Genomic DNA, 17,851 nt, shown 5'->3' on the forward strand with positions numbered 1-17,851 from the left:
CTCAGAGTCACTGAGGCACTCTGGCTTTGTTGTGTGGCCGTGTGCCACGGCTTGGTGACGCTCCCCGAGCATCTGTCCCTAATAGGGCTGACAGCCGCGGGGCCGTATGTCATAGCTGCCATAAGCCTTCCCCCCCTCCCCTAGGGGCTGGGGAGCTGCGGGGCAGCGGCAGCAGCGGCTCAGGCTGGCGTCTCCCCGCCCTGCAGCCGGGGGCTGCTGACCCTGCGGAGGGGCCCCCGCCGGGTGAGTAGCAGGGCTGCGGGTGGCTTTGTGCGGTGGTGACGATGGCCCTGCCTGGGCAGGAGGACTACACGTTCGCCTACCGCGACTCATCGCACCCTGTGAGCCTAATGAACGCGTTCCGGACGTTCTACCTAGACGGGCTGTTCACCGACATAGCGCTTCAGGCCACCTCTGGGGTCCTGCTGCATTGCCACAGAGCCGTCCTGGCGGCTTGCAGCAGTTATTTCAAAGCCATGTTCACAGCTGATATGAAGGAGAAATCTAAAAACCACATCAGGCTTCCTGAGGTCAGCCACGCCGTGCTGGAAGCCCTCGTGAATTATGCATACACCTCCCAGATCCAAATAACAAAGAGAAACGTGCAAAGCCTGCTGCAGGCAGCTGATCTCCTCCAGTTTGTCTCAGTCAAGAGAGCCTGCGAGCAGTTTCTGGTCAGGCACCTGGATGCTGACAACTGCCTTGGGATGCATGCCTTTGCTGAGCACCACAATTGCCTGGAATTGGAAAAGGAGTCCTGGAGGATGTTGCTGTGGCAGTTCGAAGAAGTGTGGAAACAGGAGGAGTTCCTGGATGTTAGCAAGGAGAAGCTGGCTTTCATCCTCTCCAGAGAGAACCTCAATGTCTGGAAAGAAGAGGCAGCTGTCGGAGCTGTTGTTAGGTGGGTTGCACACAATGTGGAGGAAAGAATTGAAGACATATATGAACTGCTGAGCTGCATCAGACTAGACCTAGATAATGTGTATTTGAGATCAGCTTTAAGCCTCCAAAAAAAATGCCGACTTAATGAAAATAAGATACGGTCCCTTGTGTACAGTGTCCTGAACCCCAGTCCCAAAGGCCTTTCCAAAAGACAAACAGCCACTATGTATGTGGTTGGAGGATATTACTGGCATCCCTTATCAGAAGTGCACGTTTGGGATCCTTTAACTAACATGTGGCTCCAGGGAGCAGAAATGCCAGATCACACCCGAGAGAGCTATGGGGTCACGAGCTTGGGGCCAGACATATACGTGACAGGAGGCTACAGAACAGAGAGCATCGAAGCCCTGGATACTGTGTGGATCTACAACAGTGAGCGGGATGAGTGGGCAGAGGGCTGTCCCATGCTCGATGCGAGATACTACCACTGTGCAGTGTCCCTGAGTGGCTGCATCTATGCACTGGGTGGCTACCGGAAGGGAGCTCCGGTGCAAGAAGCTGAGTTCTATGATCCTTTGAAAAAGAAATGGATTCCTATTGCAAACATGATCAAAGGTACGTAAGCTCTTGTGTGGAGTGAGCCTCACTGTCAGTCCTCTCACGTTTGCCACTGAGACGTGCCACATAGGCAAGATCCAAGTCCTAGTCAAGTTCAAAGAGATTGTACCATTGATGCTGGGGGGCTTTGATTCAGGTCTGTGTGGTTAAACTGCTGCAAACACCCAATGGCTGCACCAGGCTGTGCCACAGGGCAATGGCAGTCTCATCTAAGAATGTCCTCCTTCAGGAGATAAATTTCTGTCTGAATTTGACTGGGATTAGAGTGTGTTCAGCAGGTCCTCAAAAAGTGTGCTCCAGTAAACTGATTGTGTTACTTTAGTATGAGGCCTGATTGTTTTCTGTACAGTTTATAAGTGTGTCTTCGTTTAAGACATCTTGCATACAGCTTTCTCATATTACATCTGTTCAGGATCCTTAGTTAATCTTTGGAACGAAAATAATGAAAAGCACAGATATCTATTTTAAGCAGCCAAAATAGTGACCCACTGAAAATATGTGAGCTTGGAGAATAACAACTAAAGGATATTATTTTGTTATAAAGCTTATAAACAATCGTATGTCTCATCATGGATTTTTACAACTTAATATATTAACTACTTGCTATTAGCTACAGAATATTTTAAAAGATTTTATGGTAAGTTGTTGCAATGTCATTTTTTTTCAGAGATTTTGAGATATTCAACAGGAGAGAAAGGCTTGTGCTCATGCTACTGTTTCTTCAATGTTCATGTATTTCCTACAAATACTACTATTATTCATTTTTAATTAAAATAATCTAAAACTTAGCAAGTAGATATTTGGGCCCATTTTCTGTGTGAAACTTTTTAGAGGCTTAAAGACACACCAACCTGCCAGTTTTTGTCCATGTTATCTTGCAGATGGTTGTTTTATTTTTGTTTTGTTCTCACGGAGACAGAGCTATCACAGCTACATTCCATTTATGTCCTTCTTTGTATAATAGCATTGCTAATAATATGAGAAAGACTAAAAATATCAGTAAAAATGCCCTGAGACACTGAGTAATCTCAGCTCCCATTGACTTTGTCCTTGCCACATATGTGACACTTAAAAATCAGTTAAACGTAGTGGAAGTAATTCCCTGTTCCAGAGCCTGTGTTACTATGCCCTTGATAACTGCATAAATACTATGTGATTTTTTTTTGTGGCCATGTTACATGCAGTTCATGTTAGTTACTGCAATTTTATTTGTTTTTTACTTATCCTGTGAAAATAAGGTGTCTTGACAGTTTAATTTCACATTCATTTAAATTCTTGCAAGCAGAATTTCATCCTAAAATACTAAATAACAAGCCATTTAATTTGGGGTTATTGACAGAAGTGCCATTGGGTGCTGTGTGTAGTCTGAAGGGGTGCTGTGGTTTTTTGTGTTGTGCAGGTGTTGGGAATGCCACCGCCTGTGTCCTGCATGAAGTCATCTACGTAACTGGCGGTCACTACGGCTACAGAGGAAGCTGCACTTATGATAAGATCCAGAGATACCATTTGAGTAGCAATGAGTGGAGCATTGTCACCACAAGTCCACATCCAGGTAAACAACAAGCTCTGTAATATGATGTCTTTGTTCCAAACTGGGGGCCTTTATACCTCCTTGAGAGTTTCTGATGCTTTCCTACTAAAAGGAAGAAATCTGGTAGGGCAGTGAGGTCCAGAGTGGATGCCTGTCTGTCTACCAGGCTCTGAGAAGGGAATGCCCTCCTCAAGCATGTGCTCTATGAAAATCACTCCATAAATATTTGGCTAAGGAGTGGCTGAGTTTTATTAAGAATGATAGCAAGCTGAGTTTCCATGATATCTGTCTGTTCATGGTCATTCGACAAAGATCTTTCGTATGCTTTTTTTTAGAGTTTTCTTGACTTCCTTCATTTGGTAATGGTAAACTTCTAAAGAGATTATCATTGCATAGTGGTGCTTTCCTGTGTGTACTCTGTAACAGCTTGGGCTTGCTCTGACCACGGGTAGCAGGAGTGTGTCTCCTCAGCTCAGTGAAGAACTTCAGCTGACCTTTGTGTGCCCCATTTTGTCATGTTGCTGCAGTTTAAGATAACGTTATAATGCTGAGTTCATGAACCGTGTTCCTTTCTTCCTGAAGAATATGGACTATGTTCGATCACATTACAAAACAAGATCTATTTTGTGGGTGGACAGACCACGATCATGGACTGCTATGACCCAGAGCAGGACAAGTGGAAGCAGATGGCTCACATGTTGGAACGAAGAATGGAGTGCGGTGCAGTCGTGATGAATGGGTGCATCTATGTGACAGGAGGATATTCCTATTCCAAAGGAACGTATCTGCAGAGTATTGAAAAATACAACCCTGAGCTGAACACGTGGGAAGCAGTAGGTAACCTTCCCAGCGCCATGCGTTCACATGGCTGTGTCTGTGTCTATAATGTGTAAGCATTAGATTTTCATAGTACTGCCACAGAAAACAGTTGCAGTATTCCTAATGGTACTGATTACCTGATGAACGAGATATCTAATACAATCTCTTAGTGCATGTTCATTAAGGATTGTACAATTTGTTTTAAACAATTCAGAAGGGTAAATATACGGAAATATTTTTACCCTGTTTTCTCTGTCACGGAAGCCTTCAAATGACTCTAATAATACTTTGTGCAGCTGTATCAGAACTACTGTGAAAAACAGATTTACTTTCACCAGTCCCCAGGAAGAACTGTAACTTGGTGCTAAGCAGGGCAAAATCAAAGTACTTTGCCTTTCTGTGGAGCAGCGGGCTTAGGATGAAGTCTTTGATACACTGAAGTCAGCTGTAGGAATGGTTCATTGCCACAAATCAGGTGTGTGAGACATACACTGAGATATCACTTGGAGAGCAGGGTTTTTGCATCCAGAAGTGGCCAGCTGCAGGGCATCTCTAAATCCACCTTCAGATGACAGACTGGAGAAGAGTACACACACGTAAAGGGGGAAGAAATGCCAACTGGTAGCCCAGTTATGCAAACAGAAAGTGTATGCCAGCTTCATAGTGTTGTAGTGGGATTTTGGACTGATTTGAGGCTGTTGTTGACTGCTGTATGCGTTTATTCAGAGAAAAGCCTTGCTATGATAACTGTTTTTGAAATCACATGTAATGTGTCCTCCTGGAATGGAAGGTGGAGTGGGACCAAGTGGTCCAGAGTCCCTCAGCTACTGTGGGGGCTGCGTGCAGTCTGATGGAAGCAATCCTAAGACAGTGAGGCTGGGTTAGTGTGCACGGGCCCTGCAGTCCTGCTTACAGAATGACAACACGGACAGGAGGAACAGTGCATGACACGCTGTGGTGGGACCTTGCTGTCCCAGCACCCTTTTGGAAAGAAGCTTGGGTTTTATTGGAATTGTCAGTTATTATCTCCAAGGAGGTGAACCTTGAGTTTGTTGTATTTTTTTTCCTAATCATAAGCATTTTCAGCATTTTTGTTGTTATTTCACTTTCTTTACTATTTCTCCCGTGTTTGCTGGTAGAAGTTTGCACGCAGCTCTGAGCTTTGATGCGGAACCCTGTGATGTGTGAATAGCTCTTGGTTTGGTGCTGTGTAAGAAGCTCACGTGTGGGGTTTGGTGTTGTGTTTCATTAGCTGCCCAGCTAATGAAGGATCCAGATTAATTTCTTTACAGATTCTAAAAGGTGAAGACATTTGATGAACTGAGTACGCTGAAGTAAACGGAGTGTGAAAGCTCAGGGACTTTGGTGTTGGTGGTGCTGTTTGTTTTTTTTACGGTAACCTACGCTGCCGGTGCAACGGGCTCCGCAGCCTATGGTGTTTAGTGATGAGCTGAACGCGAGCAGCAGTTGCGCTCCTGTCCCCGGCCGGGGGCGGCTATCTTTTTATCGTTTCATTTGCGAACTAGAAGGAACGGCACGTAAGCTGAATCACTGAGCTCAGTACGATTTAATAAAGTTTTTATTCCTGTGACACCCATATTTGTAGCACTGTTGACATCTTCAACGCAAACGTATTTCATTGAACGCTTAAAATGTCTAATAAACGTAACTATGAAGGACAGCAGCATCCCTACGTACGCAGGGCACCATTTCCGGCCCCGCCCCGGAAGCAGCACCCACGTGAGCAGCGGTGGCTGCTGGGCACGCGGCGCAGCCTGCAGCCTTTCGAGCGGCGGAGCGGCGGAGCGGGGTCGCGCGCGGGCCGGGCCGAGCAGCGCGGCGCAGGTGAGCGTGCGAGCGGCTCCACGCGGGGACGGCGCCGGGGGCTGCGTGGAGGTCGGGGCCGCCGGTTGTTCCGGGCCGCCCTTCCCGCTGCCGGGCCGGCGGGTTGCGGAGGCCGAGAGCGCGGGGCCCCGCGGGTGGTGCCGCTGCCTGCAGCCGCCGGGCTGGGTGCGGCGATGGGCCCGCGCTGCTTGCCGGCGTCCCGCGCCGCGCCTCCGTACGGCGTGCCCGCGGGCAGCGGCACGTGGCGGGCGGCACGGCCGTGCCCCGTGGAACCGCCGCCGCGGGGCGGCCTGGAGGCTTCCGGCGGCTGGGAGCGGCTCGGTAGCTGACCGGGGGGCTGAACGGGGAGCCCGAGTTGCTGCGCGGTGAACGCCGCCGGGCTGAAAGCTAGGCCTGCGAGGATAACTTCCCCGCTTGTAAGGCTTGATCTCAAGGGCTTGACCTAGGTCTCCGTTGCTTTAAGCTTCCGTACGGGATGTTTTTCTGCCCTGAAGCGCTGCCGAGGAAGGAGGATTTGTTCTCCCTCTCCGGGCAGTGGAGCGGTGCCTGTGGGCGCTGTGTTCCTGGAGCGTGCCGCGGGGCTCCGGAGGGGCCGCAAAGGACTCGCGTGGAGGCGAGGGCCTGTTCTGCCACGGCGCTTCGCGGCAGTTGTAGCGCAGTGTTTCTTAACGGCCCCTGAGGTAGCTAGTGGTAAAAACCGGGGAGCCTGCGTGGTTCGGCACGCAGACGCTGCCTCTGCTCACTGCTCGCCTGGGTAGGGCTGCAATGGACTGAGCAGCTTAAAGGCTTCCCCAGCCTTATTCTAACATATTTGTCTCAAGGGTACCATTCGGTATGAGCTGTAAGGCAAAGCGAGAGCAGCTGAAGGGGCAGGCTGGTACAGCCTGGCTGCATCTCACCCATAGAGGAGTCAGTAGCAGCTGCCTCTGCCCAGCTGTTCCCTACTGCCCCCCTGCGAGCTGGTGGGGCATGGTTCCCCTCCTCGGTTCAGTGCAGGTGCAGCTGCATGTTGTCTCTGTGCAATAAGGTTTCTATAAAAAGTATACATAATTAAAATCTATCTCATTTTTTTCCCTCTGAATATACAAGACAGCAACGTTTTTCACAGCTCTTAGTAAGCTAGTATGTTATCTTAAATAATTGAGCTCTGCTGTGAAAAGCACCTAAAGGACAGTGGTTCACTTAAAACACTGTAGTGCTTAACAAAATCTGACATGCTTGGAGAAAAGCTGCACCAGTGTGAGTTAAGTCACCTTGCCCAGACAGAAAGGCATTTCTGGTTTTCATGGTCTCTTGTTCTCCTAGTCCTAGCAGCTCCATCAGTCTTCCAGAAACTGAAACAAATAAGTGATAAAATAAATCAAGTGGAACAGTTCTTCAGAGGTTTGGCCTTCCCCGGATCAGGTGCTGTAGTGGCACACAGTGTGTGGTTAATTAGTTGATCCAATGGAAAAACTGGGTCTATTCTTTAGGCTGTCAAGAAATTACACAAAATTGGTTAATATCAGACACTGTTTTTTGGGGAGTCAGGTACTGCGGACAACAGCACAGGGGGTGTAATGATGGTGCCAGGAGCTGAGTGTGGTGATCTGATTGGTTTGTTGGAATCAGGTTGGCTGCTGTGCGACATCTCCAAAGTGACCTCAACTGTGGCCTTTCTGCAGAGTGCTTTATAGACAGATGGGCTGCACTTTGAGCATGGCTGTTAATTAGCACTTGGTAAAATCATGCTTTTGAAAGTGTCCTAGTGTTTAGGTAGAGGTGGAAGCGCAGAACTAGAGAGTAGGGTGTGCAAGACTGGAATGCAAACCCATTGTCACCTGTAGTCCTGATGTTCACTGACTGCACTGAGGAAACTGAAGGCCATAAATCTGCTCCATTTGCTTCATCTTCTGCAGCTGGGTTTGGTGTGTGATAGTGCCCAAAAGGAGGAAGTCAGAATCTGTGCTTCCCTGCTCACAGCTGAATTCAGACGGGTTTCTTTATAAACCCACATTTTTCTTCATTCTTTCCTTCAGAAAGTTCCTAGTTACTGGGAATATCAAACAATTCTTGTTAGTTATGTTTTGCCTATCAGTGAGGCCTTGACAAATGTTAGCTATTATTGGCTCAAATCTGTTGCTGTAGATCCGTGACTAGGAAAAAAGAAGAATAAATGCTGTCAGTCTTGAAAATAGAATGCCGAAGTCTGAAATACTGAAGTATTATGCTTGCTTGTTAATTGTTCCAGCTTCCACCCGGAAGTTCTGCGGTCTCATTTAGAGCTGATTCATGAAAATAAAGGTGGCTGAAGATCTTGTGGGGGCTGCAGTTAAACGCAGTGCTACAGAAAAACTGTAGAAGTTGGTACTTAGTATTTAGTGACTTTGCTCTGATTTCAACGCAGCTGGCAAAAATGGCTGAAAATGGAGATGGTGAAAACATGTCTATCTTGGAAAGCAAAATCTGTCAGCAAATTGAGGTAAGTTCAATTTATAGTTTAGGAGCTGAACTGATACGTAGTTTTTGGAGACCTTGCCTAATGGGTAGTTATGCATCAGTAAACAACTTATTACTGTGTTTGCTGGGGTTATTCTTCACATGCAAATAGAAAGGTGCATTTTGATTCAGTCTGGCTTAATCTGGGGGGGAAAATCCTGTTTGGGAATCTGTGCTGTTCAGAATATTAGCATGCTGCATAATTTGCTATTATGATTTACTTTTGGAAGTGTCACATTAAAGCAGGAAGTAGTAATGTGAGAATTTTGTTAATCCAGTAAAAATAACAACTAGAATTTTGAATTTTTCCATCTACTGCTGTGAACTGTCAAATGAAAAAGAGCTTTTAAAGTGTGAATGTTCCAAAACAAATCTATCTTTTTTTTTTTTTTTGCAGTACTATTTTGGAAATCACAACCTACCAAGAGACAAGTTCTTAAAGGAACAGATCAAATTAGATGATGGTTGGGTGCCTTTGGAAGTAATGATAAAATTCAACAGGTAAAGCAAAGTACATCTGATCTGGATAGAAGGGTAATTTTCAGCTACTTAAAACTGTGTGGGGGGGGGCAGATGTTTCTTTTGTGCACATGCATTTCCTGTTGCTGTTTCAACATTTGGTTTCAGCTTTGCCCTGTGTGTTTTTCATAACCTCTCTCTCCTTACTTAATAGGTTAAGTCGCCTTTCAAAAGATTTTGGTGTTATAGTAGAAGCACTACGAAAATCCAAGACTGGTCTAATGGAAATAAATGAAGACAAAACTAAAATCAGAAGATCTCCAAATAAACCCCTTCCTGAATTAAATGACCAGTACAAGGCTGCAATTAAAAACAGATCTGTATATGTTGTAAGTAAACTTCGTCCTTCGCTCTGTGCCATTCTGTGTGGCTTTGACTGAAAAGCATCTAACCAAAGTTAACTTGTGTTAACTTATACTAGATAGTCAGCAGGTTATTTCTGATGAAGTATCACAGTTTGTTGCATTGAAGCTTTGTATTGTCTTACAGAAAGGCTTTCCATTAGATGCAACTCTTGATGATATCAAAGAATGGCTGGAGGATAAAGGTCCAGTTGAAAACATTCAAATGAGGAGGACACTGCAGAAAACATTTAAGGTTACTTTTGCAATGAACAGTTGGACCTGGGGCAGGGATGCCTTGTGGAGTACATTTTGTTCAATTATCCTAAAACTGAATGTCTCTTTTCAACAGGGATCAATATTTGCAGTTTTTGATAGCGTTGAATCTGCTAAGAAGTTCACAGAGATCCCAAACCAAAAGTACAAAGACACAGAGCTGATAGTACTCTTCAAGTAAGTCCACCTTCTTGATGTATGAGCTAATAAGAATAGTCAGGGACGGACTGAAGTTTCTGTACTGTTCTACAGATTAGAGATTACAGATTGTAGCACAGACCTTTGGAGACTAGCATTTTGACTGCTGAAGACAGTATTTTAACAATTAACAGTTGAGACTGTCTTATAAAGTAATTACAGTGGAATAATCTAAGTAGTATTAACAGAGTTTACATTTCATTGAAGGGAAGAGTACTGTACAAAGAAGAATGAAGAAAGGAAACAAAACAAAGTAGAGGCCAAAGCAAGAGCCAAACAGTAAGTCCTTATCAGCAGATATGCCAGGTTTTGATCACCTGACCACGCACGAATCGTCTCTTAACACTAATCTTAACTTCTCTACAGGGAAAAAGAAGAAAAACAGAAGCAAGCAGCAGATGCTGAGATGGTATGAATTTCTTAGATATCTGTACTTGAAAACTGTTTTTCCGTGGATTTTCAATAAGAATCCTGTTGCAGCTGCATGCTGTAGAGCTAAGGTGGGGGATATTCAGCATTTTAATTCTTAAACAGAGCACTTCACAACTAACTACAGTTAGATCTCCTTTTGTCATGGTACTGCATATTATTTTTGAGAGACTAATTTTGCTTAAAGGATCATATCAAGGATTTGAATTAGTAAGTATGTTTGTGTTCAGATGGGATCCCAAATGCATCAATTAGATGATGATTTTCTTCCATTTTCTTCTCCTGCTTGGAGACTCTTGTAGGGATGTAATCTATGTACACTTTCGAGTTCAGCCCTCAGAAATGCTTTTTAAAATTTCAAGAGCATAAATATCTTATGGAAAGGATTCCCAACTTACGCATAAATGTATCAGTAAGCAAAGACACAAAAAGTGTTTTTAAAGAAGTCTGAGTGAAACTGTGTAAGACGTGGACATCAGCTTAAATAAATAATGTAGCAAGAACGCTTTGGTTACTAGTGGTGTTAAGGACGCTGACTTCAGTTGCTTATTTATTGTTACCATCTTTTAGTATTATAGTAGAGGGATGGAAAAGAATATTCCAAGCTTGGCTTTTCAACAACAATGCAAAAACCCACATTTATTTTCTTTTAGAAATCTCTAGAAGAAAAGACGGGATGTCTTTTGAAGTTTTCTGGTGATCTAGATGATCAAACATGCAGAGAAGATCTCCATGCAGTATTTTCTGATCACGGAGAAATCAAATGGATACACTTTGTAAGAGGTGCAAAGGAGGTCAGTATAACTTTGGACATGGAGTTAACATCTTCATATTAGTTTGAAACTGAATCATTAAATGCTTATGCTTTTTTTTATCGAGTAAATAATTCTATTTTTTTCCTCTTTAATTTGACTTGTGCAACTGCCGAATATTTAGAGAATAAAATCATTTGCTTAAATTCTTTCAAAAGCATGAGTAGATTCCAGCCTCCTCAGCTGACTAGTTGAAGCCTGGGAGTGAGAGTATTTGTTAGAACTGCCTGAGGGTTTTGCTTCCATCTAGATATTTCACATCATGCGAATATTGAACATGCTGAGGTACCTAGCAGGATATGTTCATCATTCTAGATGTGTGCTTTCACAATAAAATTCAAATGCAAATTACATTTTTCTTTTTAAGGGAATCATCCTATTTAAGGATGCTGCAAAAGAAGCTCTGGAAAAAGCTAAGGAAGCGCATAATGGAAACTTACAGCTTCGAAACAAAGATGTTACTTGGGAATTGCTAGAAGGAGATGCAGAGAAAGAAGCTCTGAAGAAAATACTAGAAGATCAGCAGGAATTGCTGAAACAGAAAGGAAAAGGTCCTCTCTTGACTGGTTGAAGCATTTACAGTGTTCTAAGAGTGGTGCTGTGTATTCACAATTTTGTTTTCACAAAGTAATCACTAACTGTAAAGCATTATTTTAAGCTTGTCAATTAAAAGACAAATGATACGAAGTTCCTGTCATCTTATATCCCAACAGGACGCAAACTTAAAGGAAGAGGGGGGAAGATACCTCAAGGTGCACACAAAGGGAAGGTACAATTTCAGGGAAAGAAAATAAAGTTTGAGAATGAGGAAGAAGGTGAAGATGATACTAAAACAGGTATACCACTCTGCATGGGATATGCCTTCTTTATTGCATGGGGCTTGTTAATGGACAATTTTTTGTTGTGTACATTTTTTTCTGTTTTGGCCCTGTATTGTAGTACTTCAGTTATTGTTTTCTGTCACTACTAGTAGGGTCCTCTGCTCAACTCTTTCCAAAAGTTAAAACTCTCCAACACACACACAAAAAAAAGTGTATTAAAACATTCACTAGATACTGAGGCTGTACTGCAGGGCTATTCAAGACATTCTGTACTGGTTATCATCAGCAACTACCACCCTACCTATCCCTACCCCAGCACCTCGAGACAGATCAATTCCAGGAGTTCTGGATAGTGGTATGGAGCTGAGAGAAGACTAACAGAAAGCTTAGCTCTTCATTAGATGTGACATGCTTGGTCACAAAAAAAACAAAACAAAACAAAACACAGCCATTCAACTTGAGATTTTATTCCTTCATCTTCTCACCTGCCTTACTGCTGGAGCTTATACAAGTGCTGTGATTTAATCTTTCAGCCAGCTAAGCACCACACAGCTAATTCCCCCTTCCACTGCGGGATGCAGGAGGGAATTGGAGGAAAAAAGCACAACTTGTTGGTTGAGATTTAAAAAACAAAGCTATTTACTGAGACAGAAATAATAATGATAACAATATATACATATTTACAAAACAAGTGGTGCAGAATGTGCTTGCCCAGCCAGTCCCTGAGCAGTGACACTCCCAACCAGCTCCTCCAGTTCAACAGTTCTGTATGATGTCATGGGGTATGGAGCATCCCTTTGGCCAGTTCAGGTCAGCTGTGCTGCTTCTGTACCCTCCCAGCTCCCTGTTCTGCTCCAGCCCCCTTGCTGGCACAGAGTACAAGAAGCTGAAACAACCTTGGCTCTACGCAGCACTGCTCGGCAGCAACTAAAATGTGTTATAAATATTGTTCTTTCCCTTAAAGCCAAAACATAGATTCATACCAGATACTATCAGCAAAATCAACTCTTTCCCAGCTGAAATCACGAAAAGGAAGGAATTCTTCCAGTATTTCAGAATACATAGAAATTCAAAGTCATATAATAAGCAAACCATCTGTCATAGCCACAGAGCTGTGGGCAGACATGGTATGAACACTTAAAAGTATTTTTAGGTGTTGGTTTTTGTTTTTTTTTTCAGAAGATTTGAGGTAATTGAAAGGCTTTCCTTTACCATGAATGACTATATATTCAATTTTGCAGAACCAGTAAGTCCTAAGAAGAGACCACTAGAAGAAACAGAAAAAGAAGAATCTGCACCGAAACAACTGAAAACAGAAAATGGAGATGGAGCTCAGTAATACTAAAGTAAAAATACCATTGTTTTTATTAGTTCATTTTAGATAGGTTTTAAAGACATGCTTCAGTTCAGGAGTTTCTGGTAGAAAATCTAATGAAATCCACTTCAATGTCAACCTATAATGAGAAGAGACCTTCATTTCATTGGATTACAACTTCTTGTTAAAGCAGCATGCTTATTCTTCAGATGCCACTCTGGAAAACTCTTTTGTATGTATAGTTTTGTTTATACTGTCAATGCTCTCAAATTCTCTGGCATCTCATTCAAATGTAAAAGGATCCTGACTTCATAACCTCAAAGTTATATTAAATAGTAGCTACCAATAAATTCAGAACTGAAAACTGCTCATTGCTGACCCCTCTGTTCAACCATTGAGAGTATTAAGAGCAATGGAATTCACTGCTGTCATTAGGAACTTTTCTCAAATGCTCTGACTCATCCAATAGATATGACCCTAAAACTTAGATTCCTTCAGAGGAATTCAGATGGCCTAATAAAAGACACCTTCTCAGCTGTGTTAGGTTTTATACTTACTGATTTCTTCTTATGGAACTTGTATGATGCTGGCAGGTCATATCTAAGTTCTGTGGACAGTATATAAAAAAAAAAGACACTGCTAATCTATTGTAAGTAAATTGCTGTAAGTTTATTAACTTACACCCCATATCTGTCTTCTGTTTCTTCTTTTGCCCATCTCTTGAGCCTTGACTGGATAATAGTTTTGACCTCTGTGCTAGGTTTCTTCACTAATTAGGACTGAACATTTAAACCACCTATATCAGACATAAGTGGACAGCTGAGAAGCAAAAATGCATCTCAACCACTTCCCTGTCCTAAGTAAGTTGTATGACTATAAAGCACATGATTCTTAGGAAAATAACTGAACTGCTCAGTATACTTAGTTGAATTTCTCGTTTGAGAACTGATCTTCTGTTTTGTTATTCAGCAGCAACCTCCTTCTGAAGCAGGAAGACAAATAACTTTTGCCTGAAGACAAAAGCTAGTCCAGGAAGAAATCAAATTCCACACAAAATATGTATTCTTCTGAGTTTTATCAAGTGCCTACTTGTGTTCCAGGCAGGTAGCAAGATTTTTTCTTTTTTTAATAAAAGGTTAAAAAAAAAAATTGTCATTTTTAGTCTTAAATCATACTTAAATTTCCCTCTGGCTGTTAAGTTTGTAGTGTCTTACAGTTGTTAGCCCCCAAGAAAATACTTTTAATAAGAAATTAATCTTACCTGCTATGACTTCCATCTTCACTTCCCATTCATCTGCTTTCTTTTGAATATGCTGCAGTATTAAACAGAGCTGCCTTTAAAAGCTGGTTTTTACAGAGTTCTAGGAATATCTACACATCCATATGAATTCAGGAAGTCTCCAATGACTTTGTTTTTCAACCTAAAAAGTTAGATGTACTTATCTCCATGTATGCAAAATCACAGGTAGTCTCTGATATCAGAGTTCACCCCAAATGGGCACAAACCATAGAAATGTGGAGAAATCAATGAAGCTAAAGGCAACATGACTAATTACCAACTACTTAACTGTTTAATGCTAACCCTACTAACAGGAAGGGCCTACCTGCCGTGTTGAAGTTTTGTGAAGAGAATAGACTGCTGTTTTTGCCATTTGTAAAGCTGTTTTCAGAAAGACCATATCCATCCCTAAAAGAATGTTAAAATTAGAATTGCTAAATGCAAGCTTAAGTAAGATAATTTAAAGGACTGCTTCACGCTTCAGTTTTTCTGAAGCAATATCTATATGAGAAACAACAGTGAATATTACAGAAAGTATTTCTGTACCTTTGCCAACTGCTTTTAATAAAAACTAAGACATAAGAAATAGCATGTATTTGAAACCCAGTGATTTTTAGCTGTGGCACTGGAGTGGTTAACCTCTACGTACAAAACTGATTTCAGGTCAACAAAACATTGTCCCATATTGCAATAGAGATATTTCATTTAAAGCATCTCCCCTGATACTTTGTTCCTAATCGCAATTAACTGACTTTCAGAATGACAGACCTTTATTATGTTTGGTACCAAAAGGAGGGTTCATGATGACTGTGTCAAAGGTCTCTGACATGCTGTCTGGTAAAGAGGAGACATCACACTGAACTACATCAACATTTGTGAGCTCGAAGTCTTCAAGGTTGCTGTTGAATATTTCCAGTGCTTCTGCATCTATGTCAAACCCCACACACAGTCTATTTTAAAAACAAAGCAAAACCCACACAAAAACAACCACATTAGTCTGCGAAATAAGAAGCCGTTCAAATTCTACAGCAAAGTTTTGAAAAGGAGCAGCTTGAACTTGTTTTAACTTGGAAACAGGCTTACAATTACAAATTCAGTGCTTATAGAAATGCAAGTATGTGTTGCTTTTTTTCGAGTATTTTAAGGTTTGTGAAAGAAGCTGCATGTGTTCATTCAGTGCTTCAGGAGAACATGTTGTTTGCTTCATGGCAACTGTCCATCTCTTACACTACTGGAAGGGCAGTTGACCATATAAACATCTTAAGTAGCCCAAATATGCACCAGCTTAGGTGCCTAAGATTAGTTCAGCACTGCTATGTTCTTATTTTCTCCTGTCCTATCCTAGAAAAAAAAGACTAGAACTTGTTATTGAAATACTCACCCTGCTCCCAACATTGCACTTCCAATGCTGAGCATGCCACAACCACATCCTAAATCTGCAACTGTTTTGTTTTCAATGTCATTGAAAGTATTGTGAATTGTGTACAGCATACATGCTGAGGGGAGAAAGAAACACCGTAAGTAATTCCAAACATACATCCAATTAATCAACAGAAATTATTCTGCCTTCAGAAAAGTCTGAACTGGATGTCTGTTATACATAATTAAGTCCATGTTCTCACTGTCAGTAATTCTCATCTTCATTTTTCCAGTTAAACAAACAAAAATGTGTATTTTTGGGCTGGTGGGAATGTTTCATAGAGATTGTGGAACTTTCATATTTGTGGAAAACGTACATCCCTCGTTTGATGATCAGATGAGCATTCCAGCTTTCATTTACAGAATAAGATGCTCCTATCACAACATATCTCTTAAATCAACTTACATTTGGGATCGTAAGTAAGTTATCAGTGTACTTTTAATGAAAAGAAATTAATTCAAAAGTAACGGATCCATCTTAGTGGTTAAATCTGTCAACCAAAGCTGTGTAAGTGCAATGAAAGCTGTAAATGAGTACTGTGAGCGACTGTTATGGTTTTATGATTTTTGTTGCAACAAATGTTTCTAGGAAGAAGTGGTAAATGGGACATATTCCAAGAGCATCGAGTGAATCTTACCTGCGATGTGGGGTCTCGTTGGGTACTGCTCAAGGAGCACTTTCGGACTTTCAAAGGTATCGACCTGCTGCAGGCAGCTTTCCAGTTCTTTGAGCTTCAATTTCTTCATGTTTCCAGTGGGGCTCGATCCTCACGTGTCCCTTCCCACTCTCCTGTGATTCTAGCAAAGAAGAAAAAAGCTGCGATCAGCTGCAGTAAACAAAGAAAGCATCAGTCGCCTCATCGAGCGCTTCTACTCTCGAAGCCTCACCACCGCGGCAGCTGGCAGCTGGATCCCATTCCCTCCCGTCTCCGGTCACGCCGGTCACCTCAGCGCGGGGCTCCGCTCCCAGCGCCGGGCCTCAGCCCCTCTCCTGCAGTCCTGTCCGTCCGCCCTCCTCCCAGCGAGCTCGCGGCCTACAGGTGCGATCTTCACTCCGCCGCCCGAGCCCAGGTCCGGCCCGGTGGGGCGGGCAGAGGAAGGGGAGGGGCGGATGCCAGGGGAGGAAAAGGGAGGGGAGAGGCGCCGGCCCGGCGCCCGTGCCGTGGTATCGCGAGAGGGAGGCGCCGCCGGGAGAGAGGGGAGGAGAAGAGAGGCGGAGGAGAGCGGCGAGGAGAGCCCGAAAGCCGGGAGCCCGGCGCGGCCGTGACGGCCCTTCGGTTCCGCATCATGGCGGGGGCCGGCGGCAGCGGCCGGGATAAGCGCGCGACGGCGACGCGACTGAAGGCGGCGCTGGGCGGCGAGAACGGCGCGGCGGCGGCCGGAGAGCTGCGGGCGCTGCTGGAGCGGGTGCTGGCCCCGGCGGCGGGCTCGGGCGGCGGCGAGGCGGCGGGAGAGGCGCTGGAGTGGTGCCGCTGCCTGCTGTCGGGCGGGGAGCCCTGGGACGGCTTCGTGCAAGCCGTGCGGGCCTACGACCCGGCTACGCTGTGCGGCCTGGTGTGGACGGCCAACTTCGTGGCCTACCGCTGCCGGACCTGCGGGATCTCGCCGTGCATGAGCCTGTGCGCGGAGTGCTTCCACCAGGGCGAGCACGCCGGGCACGACTACAATATGTTCCGGAGCCAGGCGGGGGGCGCCTGCGACTGCGGCGACGGCAACGTCATGCGGGAGGCCGGGTGAGCGGCGGGAGGGCGGGCGGGCACCTGCTGCGGCCGGGATGCATCGCGGGGCGAGCGGCGGCCGCCTCCGCCCGGCCCGGGCCCTCCCGCTGCCCTCGGGAGGAGCGGCCGCGCCCGGCCTCGGCCTGCCCGGCCAGCCCCGTAGTGGGCCCGGGCAGCGCTGCGCTTCACCTGGGCGCTCCGCGGAGACGGGCGGATCGAGGTGCAGGAGCCGCTTTGGGGTGTTCTCTCAAGACGCGGGTCGCCTTGGCCCCTGTTGGCCGCTCCCAGCTTCGAGGCGGGAGTACCTTTTGGGTGGGTGCGGTACGGCTCGGTTCGGTTCGGTTCGGGGGAGTGAGGCGTCCTCCGTGCCCTGCTGTGGGCAGGACGGTGCCCGAGGTACCGAGATTACTTTGGTATCCTCTTATATCTGCCTTTGTTCCCATTGCCCTCAGTGGTAAAAGGACAGATCAGCCGAATGGCTGTTGGGTTGTGCGCTACCAAGTTCGTACACCTCGGATCTCACAGCCGGGTGTCTTTGGAGCACGCTACTC

At 44.7% G+C, this 17,851-nt stretch overlaps 4 protein-coding genes and 1 long non-coding RNA gene across 9 annotated transcripts in view; 3 read left to right on the forward strand and 2 right to left on the reverse strand.

Moving 5' to 3' along the window:
* The window catches only part of LOC136057974 (uncharacterized), a 204,265-nt gene that overhangs the window by 18,740 nt on the left and 167,674 nt on the right, over positions 1-17,851 (reverse strand). The window lies entirely within an intron of this gene.
* On the forward strand, positions 205-5,233 carry KLHL23 (kelch like family member 23). Of its 4 annotated transcripts, none has more exons than XM_065750980.1 (4): positions 205-1,497; positions 2,900-3,052; positions 3,614-3,920; positions 4,990-5,233. In XM_065750980.1, the coding sequence occupies exons 1-4, from the start codon at positions 285-287 to the stop codon at positions 5,036-5,038; spliced, it is 1,722 nt and encodes a 573-aa protein (XP_065607052.1). In that variant the 5' UTR covers positions 205-284; the 3' UTR covers positions 5,039-5,233. The 4 variants fall into 4 exon arrangements, with proteins under 4 accessions (XP_065607052.1, XP_065607055.1, XP_065607054.1 ...); XM_065750983.1 differs by having other exon boundaries at positions 3,614-3,868; XM_065750982.1 differs by having other exon boundaries at positions 3,614-3,864.
* SSB (small RNA binding exonuclease protection factor La) lies at positions 5,594-12,908 on the forward strand. Its single transcript, XM_065750986.1, has 12 exons — positions 5,594-5,695; positions 8,082-8,156; positions 8,571-8,674; positions 8,847-9,021; positions 9,182-9,289; positions 9,386-9,486; positions 9,715-9,786; positions 9,874-9,916; positions 10,590-10,730; positions 11,116-11,299; positions 11,462-11,584; positions 12,811-12,908. Exons 2-12 carry the CDS (start codon positions 8,091-8,093, stop codon positions 12,906-12,908), a joined length of 1,215 nt encoding a protein of 404 aa, XP_065607058.1. The 5' UTR covers positions 5,594-5,695; positions 8,082-8,090.
* On the reverse strand, positions 12,725-16,582 carry METTL5 (methyltransferase 5, N6-adenosine). 2 transcript variants are annotated; one of them, XM_065750984.1, is made up of 8 exons: positions 16,529-16,582; positions 16,221-16,409; positions 15,545-15,659; positions 14,932-15,113; positions 14,489-14,571; positions 14,146-14,197; positions 13,442-13,491; positions 12,725-13,023 (listed from the first exon to the last, which is right to left on the reverse strand). In XM_065750984.1, the coding sequence occupies exons 2-8, from the start codon at positions 16,327-16,329 to the stop codon at positions 12,976-12,978; spliced, it is 639 nt and encodes a 212-aa protein (XP_065607056.1). In that variant the 5' UTR covers positions 16,330-16,409; positions 16,529-16,582; the 3' UTR covers positions 12,725-12,975. The 2 variants fall into 2 exon arrangements, with proteins under 2 accessions (XP_065607056.1, XP_065607057.1); XM_065750985.1 differs by having other exon boundaries at positions 16,221-16,380; positions 16,529-16,572.
* UBR3 (ubiquitin protein ligase E3 component n-recognin 3) overlaps positions 16,729-17,851 on the forward strand; it is a 95,295-nt gene continuing 94,172 nt past the window's right edge. The window contains exon 1 of the mRNA XM_065750911.1: positions 16,729-17,315. Within this exon, the coding sequence (XP_065606983.1) occupies positions 16,870-17,315 (446 nt within the window). The 5' untranslated portion in view covers positions 16,729-16,869. The remainder of the gene's footprint in view (positions 17,316-17,851) is intronic.

Source organism: Cyrtonyx montezumae, unplaced genomic scaffold (genome assembly GCF_038088225.1).
Source record: "Cyrtonyx montezumae isolate F1298 unplaced genomic scaffold, pur_monq_1.0 scaffold_7, whole genome shotgun sequence".
Classification (NCBI taxonomy): domain Eukaryota; kingdom Metazoa; phylum Chordata; class Aves; order Galliformes; family Odontophoridae; genus Cyrtonyx; species Cyrtonyx montezumae.

Excerpts from the sequence above, each read along its gene's own strand:
- KLHL23 (XM_065750980.1), top strand. The coding sequence starts at position 285 with ATGGCCCTGCCTGGGCAGGAGGACTACACGTTCGCCTACCGCGACTCA. Across the intron at positions 1,498-2,899 it reads TATTGCAAACATGATCAAAG|GTGTTGGGAATGCCACCGCC; the intron begins GTACGTAAGCTC and ends TGTGTTGTGCAG. Across the intron at positions 3,053-3,613 it reads CACCACAAGTCCACATCCAG|AATATGGACTATGTTCGATC; the intron begins GTAAACAACAAG and ends TTCTTCCTGAAG.
- SSB (XM_065750986.1), top strand. The coding sequence starts at position 8,091 with ATGGCTGAAAATGGAGATGGTGAAAACATGTCTATCTTGGAAAGCAAA. Across the intron at positions 9,787-9,873 it reads GCCAAAGCAAGAGCCAAACA|GGAAAAAGAAGAAAAACAGA; the intron begins GTAAGTCCTTAT and ends ACTTCTCTACAG. Across the intron at positions 10,731-11,115 it reads TTGTAAGAGGTGCAAAGGAG|GGAATCATCCTATTTAAGGA; the intron begins GTCAGTATAACT and ends TTTCTTTTTAAG.
- METTL5 (XM_065750984.1), bottom strand. The coding sequence starts at position 16,329 with ATGAAGAAATTGAAGCTCAAAGAACTGGAAAGCTGCCTGCAGCAGGTC. Across the intron at positions 14,572-14,931 it reads TGGTACCAAACATAATAAAG|GGATGGATATGGTCTTTCTG; the intron begins GTCTGTCATTCT and ends ACATTCTTTTAG. Across the intron at positions 14,198-14,488 it reads ACAAAACTTCAACACGGCAG|CATATTCAAAAGAAAGCAGA; the intron begins GTAGGCCCTTCC and ends TTAATACTGCAG.